We start from the raw sequence: 15,445 nt of genomic DNA on the forward strand, positions 1-15,445 counted from the left end.
CCTCTGATTTGCAATTTGTTCATCGGAACGTCGTCTGAATTCAAGTTTCCCTCTTCATGCTTCTCTCTCCTCCACACGCTCCACACCCACTTCATGTGCACGCGCACTAACCCCCTCAAACCCCACCCTCAAATACTTCGTCAGTGATTGGCTGAAGCACTGTTTGTTGTGTTTCGTGGTACGGGTGAGTCTAGTTTTTTTTTTTTTGCTGTTTGTGGAGCCTGTGGTGTCTACAGAGACCGTGTTTTTTTACAGTGTGTTCAGGGAACAGGCAGCTAGCGGATAGTGAGAAGATGTTTGCTGTATGTGACAATAAATGTTTTGGCCTAAAAAACGCGTGACATGACTTATGGCGCTTTTCCACTGCATGGTACGGTACGGCTAGGTTCGGTACGGCACGCTTTGGCGCTTTTCCACTGCATGGTACGGTACGGCTCGGTTCGGTACGGCTCACTTATTGCGCATTTCCACTGCATGGTACGGTACGGTACGGCTCGCTTCGGCTCGCTTTAAATGGTACCACCTCTGTTGAGGTTCCAAGCGTACCGTACCGATACTAAAATGTGACGTGAAAACACTGCAGATCACTGATTGGTCAGACAGAATCATCACTACCAGCGTCCGCTAGATTTAAATAGTCAGTAGACAACAGCCAACGCTGTAGCGCCTGTTTTAAAAGTATTTGCTTTAAAAAAAAAAAAAAAAAAATAAAGAGTATAAACTTCAAAAAAAGAAATGGCTGAATCGTGGTCAGTGGACGAGGTGCAGACGTTCCTCTCGTTGGTTGCCGAGGAGTGGATGGGGAAACACGGAATGAAAAATTCGCATTTAATATGATGATATCATGGCAGTAGAGACGGCAACTATAACGATCAGTCCCACCCACTTTGAAGCGGTACTAACTGCAGTGGAAAAGCAACCGAGCTAAAGCGAACCGAACCGTGCCGTTCCGAGTCGAGTCGTACCACGCAGTGGAAAAGCGAAGCGAGCCGAACCGTTCCGCGCCGAGTCGAACCGTACCGAGCCGAACCGAGCTGTACCATGCAGTGGAAAAGCACCATTAGAGCACCTTTAACCTTTAAAAAATATACATTAAAGGTTAATGTAATAACCAGAGCTCTGTGTCTTATGTGTGTGTTTTTTTTCAGGACGATGAGAAATTTTTGACTGAGCTCTTTGCACAGCTAACTGATGAAGCCACGGATGATGACAAGCGACATGAACTGGTATGATAGCAGCATTACTAATGGATGCCTCCTCCTCAACATAATGGATACGTACAAAACTCATAATGTGTGTCACATCCAGGTAAATTTCCTGAAGGAGTTTTGTGCATTTTCGCAAACGTTACAACCACAGAACAGAGATGCATTCTTCAAAACCCTTTCCAACATGGGAATCCTGCCAGCGCTGGAAGTTATTCTTGTAAGATATCCTTGCTATTTTAAAGAACAGATTTATTGTCAGGTGTCAGTTTGGTGTTTTTTTAATGTTAACATCTTTACTAACGAGTAATGACCTTTTGTATTGTATGAGACCTCATGCAACTAAAACGGTCTCTGACTTGCTTGAACTTTCCTATCAATGAAAACCATAACCTTCTGCTTCCCTGCTGTATTTACCAACGTGTGTGTGCTTTTTAAAGGGCATGGATGATGTGCAGGTGCGTGGAGCAGCCACTGATATCTTCTCCTACCTGGTGGAGTACAACCCCTCCATGGTGCGAGAGTTTGTTATGCAGGAGTCTCAACAGAACGATGATGTAAGTCAGACATGCCCACTGTGCAAGTAATTGAATTTCGATTTCGATTTTGGCTCCCAACGATCACTAGGGCTTTCATATGCATTCGAACATGACGTGAAATATCCGAAATCGAAAATCGAATCGAATCCGAAATAGTTTTTAAAGTGCCATGTTTTGCGCATTTTTTAACAGTCTATGATTAGACCGTTTGCTTTTTATTTTATTGTTTGCCATCTCATCCAGTAGCGGCCGCTCTAAACGTATTGTAGCGTAGGCACATGACCAAATCAAGCGAATAATAGCCAATAGCCAGCTTGTTTTGAAAATGGAAGATAACGACAAGACTAAAGAGACCGCGCTGTAATTCCTGCCTATTACACACACACACACACACACACGACCCACAGAAAAGACGCGTGTCAGTATCGAGTTCTCTTGTCCGTTTTGTCGAGTGTCCTCATAAGAGCCGTCTTAAATTATTTAAATAAAGTCTTAAATGAACGTAGAGATGTGAGAAAATGCGACGCGTGTCAGATCGCGTCTCTGTCAGCAGCGGCTGGTCTTAAAGTGTCATTAATGTTAATCAAAGAACAAAGGTAAGAGAGTAAATTACTCACTCAGACCCGGCGCCAGGAGGATTATTATACCGGTAGCCTAATCATGAATGCACTCCGCTATCTTTAACACATCTCCGGCGAACGGCTTTTTCACGCAAAAGAAAAACTCTTCATGAGGCGCAGTGAAATTCAGCGACCATGTGGCGTTTCCTGATGGATCGAGGTTGTTCGTTAACTTCATTTTACATTTTACTCGTAGATATTCGAATATATTCGAATACATTGCTTGATATTCGATATCCGTTCGAATTAGATTTTTCTTAAAAGTGACAGCCCTAACGATCACCAAATTTGTACAATCGAGTAAAAACGATTATTTTGCCATGTTCTGTTTTGCAAGAACACTCTTATTTTGTCTTGTGTTCTGAATGACACATCCGCCCCTCCCGAAGCCGTAAACTCTCTCAGCTTGAATGTTTAAACTGATAAGACTTAAAGAAGTGAAAATGATCAACTTTAGCACTGGCCCGATTGTGCTAGTGACGATTCCGTCATGTCCCGACTCCTAAACGCGAGGGTGTAGTTTCGACGCTTGCCTTGTCCAACCCATTTTGAGAGACAGAGAGAGAGAAGACGCGGCACCGCTGAACACTCACGCGGTTTGTGAAATTGCGTCTTTGTGAAAGTTTTAAAATGCTTGATTTGATTTTATAATCTGTGTGGATTAATTTAGGCTACTCATACAATCTACTTGCTAAAGTGAATCAATGTTTGCGGGGGAATTTCCCGCATTATAAGTGGTAGACCTGCGGGAATTATTATCTGTTATATTATTTATTTGTGACCCTGGATCACAAAACCAGTCATAAGTCGCACGGGTATATTTGTGGCAAATAACCAACAAAACATTGTATGGGTAAAAATTATAGATTTTTCTTTTATGCCAAAAATCATTAGGATATTAAGTAAAGATCATGTTCCATGAAGATATTTTGTAAATTTCCCACCTTAAATATATAAAACATATATTTTTGTGAGTGGATGCAGCACAATCGCCAATAGAAATGGACAACTTTAAAGGCGATTTTCTCAATGTTTCGATTTTTCTGCACCCTCAGATTCCAGATTTTCAAATAGTTGTATCTCGGCCAAATATTGTCCTGTCCTAACAAACCATACATCAATGGAAAGATTATGTATTCAGCTTTCAGATGATGTATAAATCTCAATTTAAAAAAAAATTACCCATAAGACTGGTTTTGTGGTCCAGGGTCACATTTTAATAGGGGTGGGAATCTCTTGGTACCTCACGATTCGATTCGATTACGATTCAGAGGGTAACGATTATCGATTATTAACGATTATTAAATTAAATTATTAAATTATTTTTTTACTACTTGGTACTTTTAAAGCAAAGTATTTATGATGACCCATAATGAACTTACTTCCAATACTTCCTATATTAATTTTATTAATTAGTGATTTGGCAAGTCAACTGTAAGGTTACATCTGCCAGCATATGTCCCAACATTGCTGAGAACCAACAGGAAAATAAATATGTGCCTGTACTAGCAGGCATACTTGTAGTAAATTAATACAAACTTCAGCATATTCTTAATAATAGACTTCTAACCAACATCCTCTTGTTATTTCCAATGACCAATATAATCCTTCAGACAAAAAACATTTTGCTGTAGCAAATTCACAAACAGTTTTCGTTCAAAAATATAGAATGATGTACCAGCAGCTCTCATATAATGCTTGTGGTCTTACGCATATTCTGAATAATTAGTAACATACAAAGCCGCTCTTATACACAACTAAATAATAAAGAGTTATGACTTGAAATGTTTGCTGTATACCACAATCAAAAACAGCTTATACAAAGAAAGTGAATGAACATCTGCAGAGAGTACAGTCAAAATGTAACTTTTTGTGACTGGCATTGCACATTATTGCATATTGCATTGCACATATTGCATACAGATCGGTTTACAGCATATTGATGTGAAAACTAAACAATACAGAAAGCAGCTCTCATACAAAAAATACTAAATAGGTAACAATGAAATTGCCCATTTTCCATACGTTAGCTTTTAACGAAGAGGGTGCCGTTCGAATTTGGCGCTAAGCCATCATGCGTCTGTTATGTGCGCGTTTCCATAGATATCATAGGCCTATATAAACGCTTATTTATGATATCTATGCGCGTCTCTGTTATGTGCACGCCACAGACTGTCTGCGCACCGCACCGCACGTGCACGTCCGCCATAGAGTTCCGCCTTTTGCGTTCCGTCAATATTACGTTATTAGAATATTTATTTATTTATTTATTTTTTTAATTTTTTTTAGAAAATCGATTTTTGACATTTGTGAATCGATTCAGAATCGTCAACGTCCCGCATCGCGATGCATCTAAGAATCGATTTTTTCCCCCACCCCTACATTTTAATAGTTCAAAAAGTACAATAAATGTTCAAATTTTTCAAGAATTGTTGAAAGGTGTCTTTTTAATAAATGCAACACGTTCCCAAAGTCATGTGAAATAATCGTGTTACATAATCGTGATTTCAATACTGACCAAAATAATCGTGATTATGATTTTTTCCATAATCGAGCAGCCCTAACTGACCCATGTGATCATTCTATCTACATGTCATCTTCACTAATTGTCTCTTTTTACAGGACATTCTGTTGATAAATCTGATCATCGAGCATATGATCTGTGACACGGATCCAGAGTTGGGTGGAGCCGTACAGTTAATGGGGTTGCTCAGGACGCTAGTGGACCCAGAGAACATGCTGGCTACTGCTAATGTGAGGCCTGTTTTAATATAAATATAGTACAATGTATCAAATATACACTTTCATTGTCAGAAAAACATACTCCTTTAATTTCATGAACTGTCTGGGTCCCTGCAGAAAACAGAGAAGACCGAGTTCTTGAGTTTCTTCTATAAGCATTGCATGCATGTGCTCTCAGCTCCTCTTCTTGCCAACACCACAGAAGAAAAACCCAGCAAAGGTAATAATTAGGGTTTTATGTGCATATGGATTCATGCAGACTGGATGCGTTTGCAGCCTTTTTTAATCATTGCTCAATTGAAATTTGCATACCTATTTAAAGACGTAACATCTGCAGATTTCTCACTCCGTGTGTTTGTCTTGTCAGATGATTTCCAGACGTGTCAGCTGCTGGCTCTGATCGTAGAGCTGCTCACTTTCTGTGTGGAGCATCACACGTATCACATAAAGAACTACATCATCAACAAAGACATCCTCCGCAGAGTACTGGTGCTCACTGCTTCTCAACACGCTTTCTTAGCCTTATGTGAGTATTTGCACTCACACACATACATATAACATTCATAATGTCACAAGAGTGGGGTCAGTTGCTATCAGAATGACAGTAAGGATGTTTGCTTGCTTGGTAGTCCAGTAGCTCAGATTTCAAATTGTCATGCCACCATTCTTGCATGCCTTAATACCAACAATATATATTCTTTAATGTATTTTAAATGTTTAATTTGACATTTTTAGGCTTGCATTGAAGTGTACATTATTTAGTATTTACTTGAAAATGATTTATATATTTTCCTTATAAGTAATGTTTTTTTCCCATCAATTTTTTTTTAAAACAAATTTATAAAAATTGATTTGTTTGCAATTTTCATACTATTCTTATTAGTCTTAGTCTCTGTGACACTCAAAGCATTTGTGCTCAGATCAAATCCTCAGTGGTTACAGTGTTTTTTTAGTGTTATTTATATTATTACAGTTTTTATTTTTCTGTTTAGTTTTTTAATGATTTTGTCAGCTTTTTGTCATTTTTAATTTGATTTAAATATTGAAAATATTAAATATTGATTTAATTGATTTTAATTTAAATATTTAAAATTTTATTTCAGTTTTAGTTTTTAGTTAGTAATTTTAGCACTTTCATTTAGTGCAATTAATTGCCAAGGCAACATTTTTCGTCCCAATATTTCAGTTGAGAACAATATTTTTTAATAGTTTTAGTTAACCCTCTGAGGTCTGAGCTGTTTTCTGGGCCCTGGAGGTGTTCTGACATGCTCTGACATTTCTGGTTATTTCTGTTACTTGTGACATTTTCATGGCTAAAGTCTAATTACACTGTATTCAGCACAAACTCTGCTACAATAATATATCAGCAGCATGTATGTAAAAGTTTGTAGTTTTGAGATAATGACATTTATGCGTGGTTTTTGAAAATACAAAAAAAAATTCTCACTGAAATAAGGCCATGAAACCCATACTGATTATTTCTTCACAAGACTTTTGAAAATTGTATGACGTAGCCTAGAATATTTGCTGCAAAACTATGTGAAAATCACCCTGACTGCTCATTCAGATAAGACAATATATTGATTTAAAAATTTTACGACGTGTTTTGTGTGAAAAAGCCTTATGCGAGAGCTCATTAATATGTAAGCTTTTCTCACCTGAGAAAGACAAAGAACCTCCCCTAACGGCCCTATTAGGAGCTATCAGGCCCCTATCATTCTGAGCAACCTTGCACAATACTGTAAATGAGGAGATTTAAAAAATAATGGCTTTTAAATTGTTTGGATTTATTTACAACACAACATAATCCAAAGATACACAACAAATGCCAAAAAAGCACTTCAAAGACAGAGACCTTTGTGCCATTCCTAAAAACACTGTACATACCTTTCATTTCCAAGATTTTCACTTTACCATGTTCACGTACTGAGACTCATGTGAATGTTGAAGTCCTCAGTGGCATCTGGGACCTGAAAAAAAAAAAAGTGAACATACTGATATCAAGAGAAAGGCCTGCACGATTTTGGAAATAAATATTAGATTTTTCTGGTTAAAATTGCTTTTTAAAATTCCTTTTTAAAATTCACAGAATACACACACACACACACGTTTCCAACGATATATAATATAATGAACACCAGGTTTGTTGTGCCTTGTAGGCATAAGGTATATGCGCAGTGCGGATAAAATAATAATAACAATAAATAACCTATAGCAGCCTATAAATCTTCCAAAAGAAGCTAGAGAAAAATATATTGATTATCATGTTACTTCAAATGTTTCCATCCGTTATGATGATATGAAATGAGATAATAATAAAAACATGAAGCCGTTTGGTGCGTTTTGCTTTCATCCAAAATATGATACATTCAAACGCGATCGCTTGCAAAATATGATGCATTCAAACGCGATCGCTTGCAAAATATGATACATTCAAACGCGATCACTCTCAAATATAAAACATTATGGTTACCATAAACATATCTATGTTTGAGCAGATATCCACAAACACAGTAAACACATATGATACATTCAAACGCGATCGCTTGCAAAATATGATACATTCAAACGCGATCGCTTGCAAAATATGATACATTCAAACGCGATCACTCTCAAATATAAAACATTATGGTTACCATAAACATATCTATGTTTGAGCAGATATCCACAAACACAGTAAACACGGGTCTAAATATTATAATATTCCCCATATATCTAGCAACAGTTCAGCTGCAACGTGACATTTATGCAACAATAACAAACTAGGCTATGTAAGAATTTCTTACCTTATCTTTCTTGTCTTCAAATCGCGTTCTTCTTCTTCTGAGGTAGCCTAAATCCAATGTAAGCTCAGGCACGTCTTTCAAACTCGACGAAAAGTGAAGTGAAGTGTTTTGTTGTTGAGGTAGCGAGCGCGTTCGCGTTCCATGTGGAGATTTGCATGTGAATATCTTTTGCGCGAGTAGGCGTGGCCAAATTAACTGTAATGAGCAAGCGTTTGAGAAGCTGGACATCTTGTTGGTTTTATACAAATTACTTAAACAGAGAATATTTGTTTTCGTTTTGAATCCGATCATTTAAAAGTACACACTTAAATGTTTATAAAGGTATATGGCTCATAAATGTGTGACAAGTATTCGCTGAGTTTTGTTTCAGTTTATAGACGTGCTCAAGAAAAAAAAGTTCACCGCGACGGAGAGGCAGAACGCACACCCTGTTTATTTTCTTTATTTTACAAAAGCACAATGTTTTGATTTGATTGTAAGTGGACACATACAAAAGGAGAAATATCACAGATTCTTTTTTTATATTTCTTTTTTCTGTATGACCATAAATGATGGAGTAATTTAAGTTTATAGTGCTACAATGTGGAGAAAATCCGGCAAAACGCGTCGGCGCGTTTGTCGACCTCAGAGGGTTAATGATCACTGGTTTGATGAACATAGCGGGGTTTGATACTGAAAGTATGATTTTTTTTTAAAGACTGAACTAGACTCAAAATGATAAGTAGTACTAGACAAATGACATGGGGTATAATCAGTCATGCCACTCACCATGGGAAGATTCAAACCACATAATAACACTAATGATGCTGATCCATTTTAACTATGAAAGGCTCCTGTTGATAATGACTACCCTTACATTATTACAACACATGCTGGGCCAGCTGCATTAACAAGCACTCATTTATTTATACCAATACCAAACACTCAATGCTCTAACCCACTGACAGGCATAAATAATAACTTGGCTGTTAAATCTCTCTACCTTTCTCAATCATTCCTCTTATTCAGGTGCTTTGCGTTTCATGAGGAAAATCATTGGCCTGAAGGATGAGTTTTATAACAGATACATTATGAGGAACTTCCTGTTTGAGCCAGTGGTCAAAGCTTTCCTCAACAATGGATCGAGATACAACCTCATCAACTCAGCCATTATAGAGATGTTTGAGTATGTCAGAGTGGTGAGTACATTTATCCAAACATAACATCTCTTGATGCTCCTGAACATACCGTTAGACTGATATATTTTTAATTTTGTTCATAATTGCCGTGTTCTGTGTGTGTAGGAGGATGTGAAGTCCCTGACGGCTCATATCATAGAGAACTACTGGAAAGCCCTGGAGGATGTAGACTATGTACAGACGTTTAAGGGACTGAAGCTCCGATATGAACAGCAGAGAGAAAGACAGGACAACCCTAAACTTGACAGGTCTATGGCCATTTCAAACCATTGTCATATGGATCCTCAAATTTAGTGAATCACTAATCAGGGATGTAATTCCTAAATTTGTTTTGAGAATCGTTTATAAATCTGTTTTCAACTAAAGAGACTCTGTTTAAAGTCTCTCTGTGGTTTTCAGTCAAAATAAAAGCCCTTTTTGTTTGATATTTGAAAGCAGTGAAGACAGCAGCCATAATATTAGAATGTTGTTTTGTAAAATACATTTGTAACTTTACACTACAAAAGTGTAAATACTATAGTAGTATATTTCTTTATTAATATTTTTTATTTAATAAAATAAAATATTTTAACAGTAACAACAATAATAATTACTATTATTATTCTTTGGCCTTGTTGAATGGGTTCCACATGAATGTGGCCTGAGAAAACTGAAATGGAGAGTTAATTTTTTATTTATTTTTTAAAGCTATGTCTAGTCAAGTGTGAATTCCCCGAGACCTTCCTGCGAGGTGGACCGTAAATCCACATTTTAAAGCCGAAATTTAAAAAATAAAAATTGTGCATGTAATAGTTACTTGGTAGGGGTGTAACGGTACGCAAAAATCACGGTTCGGTATGTACCTCGGTTTTAAAGTCACGGTTCGGTTTATTTTCGGTACAGTAAGGGAAATAAATGCAAACATTAAACTGCAGGTTGTTTATTACTATAAACTTTTTTTAACAATTGGTTTACACTTTTTTAAACACTTTTTAATAAAATATAATAAAATATATATAAAATAAAAAAAAGAATAAGAAATGAAATACTGCTGCAAAGTTCTCCACTAAATAAAATACTCAGTCTCAAACCAATATCACATAATAAATTTAATGAAAAAATGTAAATAAATAACTATGATTACAGTGCAGCATTACCAATCCCAGCTTGTAGGCCTGCTCATATTTAAAAATTAAGGCTGGGAATCGATTAAAAAAAATAAACTAATTAATTGCACAATTTGCTGTAATTAATTGCAATTCCTCCAAGCTTGTTATCATCAATAATTAAACTTAGAATCACCTAATTAAATGAAACACCGGGGAAAAAAAGGAATAGAAAATAGCCCTATATTAAAATAATATTAAACATACATATATTAATGTATTATTATTTTTCAATAATCAATCAACAATCAATTTAAGATTTTTTTTCTTTTCTTTTTTTTTACTAATTATCAAAATAAAATATAGTCCTACAAAGCTATTATTACCAGAGCATGTGATCAGAGCAGGTCATTTTACCATTGTTGCCAGCATATTACCAGCTCAGCAAACAGAAGTCTACTACTGAGAAATTTCACCTTATTTGAGCGGACTTTGCTTTTCCAGTGCGTGATCGGTACATGATTGGAGTGTTTGGGCCGTTAACGACAGAGCAGAACGCGCAGCGCAAACACGGAGTCGAACATTGAACATTGAGCAGAGAGCGCAGCGCGCAGACACACACACACACGGAACGGAGAGTGCGGCGGCGCACACGGAGCGGAAAAGCTTTTTTCCGCCCTGCAGTCGATTTCATTGGTTTAGGTTACAGTGACGACGGGTAAAACCAGAGAATGTAAAACTTTAGAATCAGCTGCAGGGCGGGATTTGCGCTGAACGCGGAGACTTCCGCCACTTAATATGTTCGTGTGGAAACACAAAAATGTACCTATGTTCCGCACACAAAATATTGCATTCGGTCATTCGGTACACACGTGCACCGAACCGAAAGCCCTGTACCGAAACGGTCCGGTACGAATACACGTACCGTTACACCCCTATTACTTGGTGCATTGTGCATGTAATAGCTACTTTCGAGTGGATGTACCTTTTAATGAATGTTATTTGTGTCTTCAGTATGCGGTCGATTCTGAGAAATCACCGTTTTCGCCGGGATGCGCGGACGTTGGAAGACGAGGAGGAGATGTGGTTTAACACGGACGAGGAAGACTTGGAGGACGGTGAAGCTGTTGTGCCGCCCTCAGATAAGATGAAGAGTGACGAGGACCTGATGGATCCCATCAGCAAGTTCATGGAGAGGAAGAAACGTACGTTTACTGCTACATGCAGATGGCGTGATGTTGATGACCAACTACTACGATTCCATGTCTGACTGCATGATGCTTTAATGTAACTTGCATTGCTTGGTGTGTTTTAATTGATGACTTTTTTTCCCTGTTTTTCCCCAAGTGAAAGATTCAGAAGAGAAGGAGGTGTTGACAGGTAAGGCGAGCCTCTCAGGACGGCAGAGCCCCAGTTTTAAACTCTCCTTTTCCAGCTCCCCAAAGCCTAGTCTGTCCTCTCCTCCAACCGCATCCCTCCACCCCGGTTCACCTGGTTCTCCAAGCTCTCCTGGGACAGGAGCCCGGAGCTCCCCACCTACGGCAGCTGTCACCACCAAGGTGATTATGCAGGCTGAACACTGAAATGATGCCCCAAAATTGTATTTCTTACTGCTTGCTTATTTCTGATGGCATCTTCTCCCATTCCAGGGAGGTCTAGTGGGGTTGGTGGACTATCCTGATGATGATGAAGAGGATGAAGATGAGGAAGATGCAGACAGTAAAGAAGAAAGTCCTCCGCTGTCCAAGAAGTCCAAGCTGAGCTCCTAAAGCACTCCCTCGTCAATCAGCACAGTCATGCTCGAAGGGAGCTTCATCCAGAGACTATTGCAGCGCTCAGCCTAGAACTCAAAACTGAAACTCAATGAATGAATACATAAATGAATGGATAAATGAACGAATGCAGCCCCCCGCAGGTGTCCATGGGGCGCCATGTGAGGAACGGAGAAATGGAGAGCAAGAGAGGGAGAAGATTCGGTCACAGAGCGAAAAGGTGAATGTCTCCACATGGAGTTTGTCCAAGTGCCAATCTGCAAGAGCGAGAGAGAGAGAGAGACTCGTGAAACGGACGGAGAGATCGAAGAGAATATAAAACTGTGGTCTGGACAAAGAATTATAAAATGGATTTAATAAGAAATGAATTTCGACAAACCTAAAAGTACTGGGGGGTGAAAATGACCTCACACACAGTCAGTCAGTTACTCACAGACACTGTTGCCCCATAGAGCGTCCCAGGCTTGGACCAGGACACACTGCCCCCCCTCTCAGGGAAGGACCTCACATGACCCGAACTGGGCCAGCCAATTCACCACCACCACTCACCTTTGCTGACTTCATCTCCATTTCTTTCTCTCCTTCCTCTAGCCCTTTTTTCTGTTGGCCTTTTTTCCTCTTTTTTTTTTTTTTTTTCGTGAGTTTCTAGGGCCAGACGGGACACTAGGGAGCAAAGAAGTCTGGGTCGTCATTGTTTAAGATGTCACCGTTGTTCTCGTGGCTCAGCGGAAGTTCTTCCTCTTTCAAAGCCAGCAGTTCCCTCCTTTTCTTATTCTGTTGTTCTCCTCTCTCATTTTTTTAAATGACATAAAAGAGACCTGCCTTTAAATGTTCAGGACGTTTTCAGCCGCACTTGAACAGGTTTTTAAAACCTCAGTGGGGGAGATAGTTTTACCCTTTTTTTGCCCTTCAAAACTGCAGATTTTTTGGAAAATTTGTAAGCCCGTCTTGATTAAAGATTGAGTGGAACTCTAGATGTGATCGATTTTTGTCATATCTTCATTTTCTTTTCTTTTACATGAGTGTACTCTTAGTTGTTCAGTATATTTGGGACCATTAAAAAGATCTTTGCTGTAGTAGATCTCTCACGGTTGTGCTGGTTCCCTGTATCATGTCAACTGTGCTGATGTTTTGTCTTTTGAAATGGGGTTTCGTCACTGAAATGATCCTCCTGTCTGCTCATCTGAAAACGTCAGTGGAAAGTCCTGCCTCCGCTGACGGAAGCTTTCTAAACAACCTGCACACGATTAAAGATAACAGTTTTTATTTTCTGAATATCACTTGTTTCCCTTTGTACTTGAAAAGCCTGAGAATAGTGTGAGCATGCACTAGAGGGCGTACTTCACCTTCATTGATGTGTTTATGCAAGAATAAGAGCAACAAGCCGGAGCCAGAAAGTAACTTTTAGTCTTTATGCACTACCAAAAAAAAAACTTTTATCATTTGTTCATAATATATATTTTAATGTACTGTTTTCGCTTTTATTATATTTTAAAATGCAGTTTATTCCTGTGATGGCAAATCTGAATTTCCAGCATCTTCAGTGTCACATGATCCTTCAGAAATCATTCTAATATGTTGATTGCTGGTGCTAAATTATTAATTGTTTTTATTATCAATGTTGGAAACTTAACATTTTTGTGAAAACTGTGATACGTTTTCCACAGGATTTTTTGATGAATAAAAAGTAAAAAAAAAAAAAAAAAAAAAGTCTTATGTAATCAGAATGATTTCTGAAGGATCATGTGACTGGAGTAATGACTGCTGAAAATTAAGCTTTATCATCAGAGGAAATATTTCACATTATTACTGTTAATACTGTATCTGAGAAATGCTCACCAAGGCTGCTAAGAGACTTACTTCAAAAACATTTGACCGGTGGTGAATTTGATGAAAAGTACACCGTTTTTTAAATGAAAAGAAAACTAGGGTCTATGGAAATCCAGATGACATGCTGTAAAAGTTTTAAGACATGTATTCTGATTTAAATCTCATTTGCACAAAAGAAAACACCTCTCAGCTTGTACAGATCAATCCTGGTCGGTTTTCCGTTATATGATTTAGCCCTTCTCCATTAATGATTTCTACCATATGTTGTTCCACTTCATCTCTTCTCATCATTGCCGAATGCAATATGTCTCATCTTTGGGGAGATAATGCTCGCATACACCTGCCAGTGTGCTGGCACTAACGTGCCTTTTAATTAGAAATTTAACCATGACAAATCAAGCCACACAAACAGACCGAGTTCAGCTCATCCCCATCCGACGCCAGTCAAATCCAAGAGCTGCTGGCCGGTCCTCAAAGGAGACGCGCCGTGCCAACATCACCGCACGAGCTGAAGTGTCTCCCTCTTCGTGTGTGGTGGTCTGTGTATACTGAAGCTGCGTTTTATTTATTTGTTGAGGATTATTGGTCCTTTCCATTGGCATGTGGCAGTGCCAGTGCGCACGGAGCCTGTTCGGAGGCCAGTGGAGAGTTTCTACAGATGTGGCCTTTGATGTGAAGCCACCCAGCGACTGAGTGATTCAGATCAGGAGCTTTAGAAATATCATTCAGCGAATCAAGAAAGGGCTGATGGTTTATCTGATTTGTTTTCAACTATCCCTGCTGGAAAACCAGATTAGACCAGTATAGTGCTGTCCAGTAAAACCAGCATGGGCCTTCTTTTGAGATTTTAAGTAATCTGTTATACCAATTCCATTCTTGAATTTAGAGCATACTTTAAACACTGGACAATATACCTCAAATTAAATGCTCTTTATGAAACATGTAGCCACACTACCTTGCACAAGTTAGGGGGTCTGTATTTTTATATTAAAAAACGAAAAAGAAACAAATAGGCCTACTTTAAAGTTCAAAAGTAACATTAAAAACAGTGTTACAAAACATTTCTATTTCTATTTTTTTTTTTTTTTTTTTTCATGGTTTCCATAATAAGACATGTATCTTGACAGCATATTAGAATCATGTGACTAAAGATTGGATGTAGGCCTAATGGCTGCTGAAAATTCAGCTTTGACCTCACGAATAAATTACATTTTAAAATATATGAAAATAAAAAAAACCCTGTTGTTTTAAATTGTAATAGTATTTTGTACTATCAGTGTTTTATTTGATAAAATCATTGCAGCCTAGTTAGTAAAGAAATTGAGTTACTGTTAATCTTTGCCTCATCCTACAATGCAGTTCTTTTCTTTTTTGCACTTACAAAACTGTATTGTAACTAGAATGAAATATTTGACGAAATCTGTGCTTCAAAAACGATATGTGCACTTGCATTGTAAGTAAATCAATTGCATTTTTTTAACGAGGCTGCTCACTGCAGAACAAATGGGTGGAGCTTACGTGTAGCTCCTCCTCGCTTGACGTCCAGCTGGAGGAGAGAAAGTAATTTGGGTTTAATGGGTCTAGTTAGAATTTCCAACCACACCCTAACCCTACTCACATCTCTGCCTCTATCCCTACTACACCCCATTAGACATCCAGGGTCCAGCCTCTGCAGTGAGTACCACTTG

The 15,445-nt window shown here is 38.2% G+C and overlaps 1 protein-coding gene across 1 annotated transcript in view; it reads left to right on the forward strand.

Annotated features, from left to right (window-relative positions):
- Positions 1-13,202, forward strand: part of smek1 (SMEK homolog 1, suppressor of mek1 (Dictyostelium)) — a 28,510-nt gene extending 15,308 nt beyond the window's left edge. Inside the window, exons 5-15 of the mRNA XM_084091327.1 lie at positions 1,149-1,226; positions 1,309-1,425; positions 1,646-1,762; positions 4,987-5,118; positions 5,224-5,326; positions 5,474-5,632; positions 8,901-9,070; positions 9,176-9,318; positions 11,170-11,360; positions 11,503-11,714; positions 11,805-13,202. Of these exons, the coding sequence (XP_083947453.1) occupies positions 1,149-1,226; positions 1,309-1,425; positions 1,646-1,762; positions 4,987-5,118; positions 5,224-5,326; positions 5,474-5,632; positions 8,901-9,070; positions 9,176-9,318; positions 11,170-11,360; positions 11,503-11,714; positions 11,805-11,924 (1,542 nt within the window). The 3' untranslated portion in view covers positions 11,925-13,202. The remainder of the gene's footprint in view (positions 1-1,148; positions 1,227-1,308; positions 1,426-1,645; positions 1,763-4,986; positions 5,119-5,223; positions 5,327-5,473; positions 5,633-8,900; positions 9,071-9,175; positions 9,319-11,169; positions 11,361-11,502; positions 11,715-11,804) is intronic.
- The last annotated feature ends 2,243 nt before the right edge of the window (positions 13,203-15,445 follow it).

The sequence above is a fragment of the Abramis brama genome (assembly GCF_963993115.1).
Source record: "Abramis brama genome assembly, chromosome: 18".
NCBI classification, from domain to species: domain Eukaryota; kingdom Metazoa; phylum Chordata; class Actinopteri; order Cypriniformes; family Leuciscidae; genus Abramis; species Abramis brama.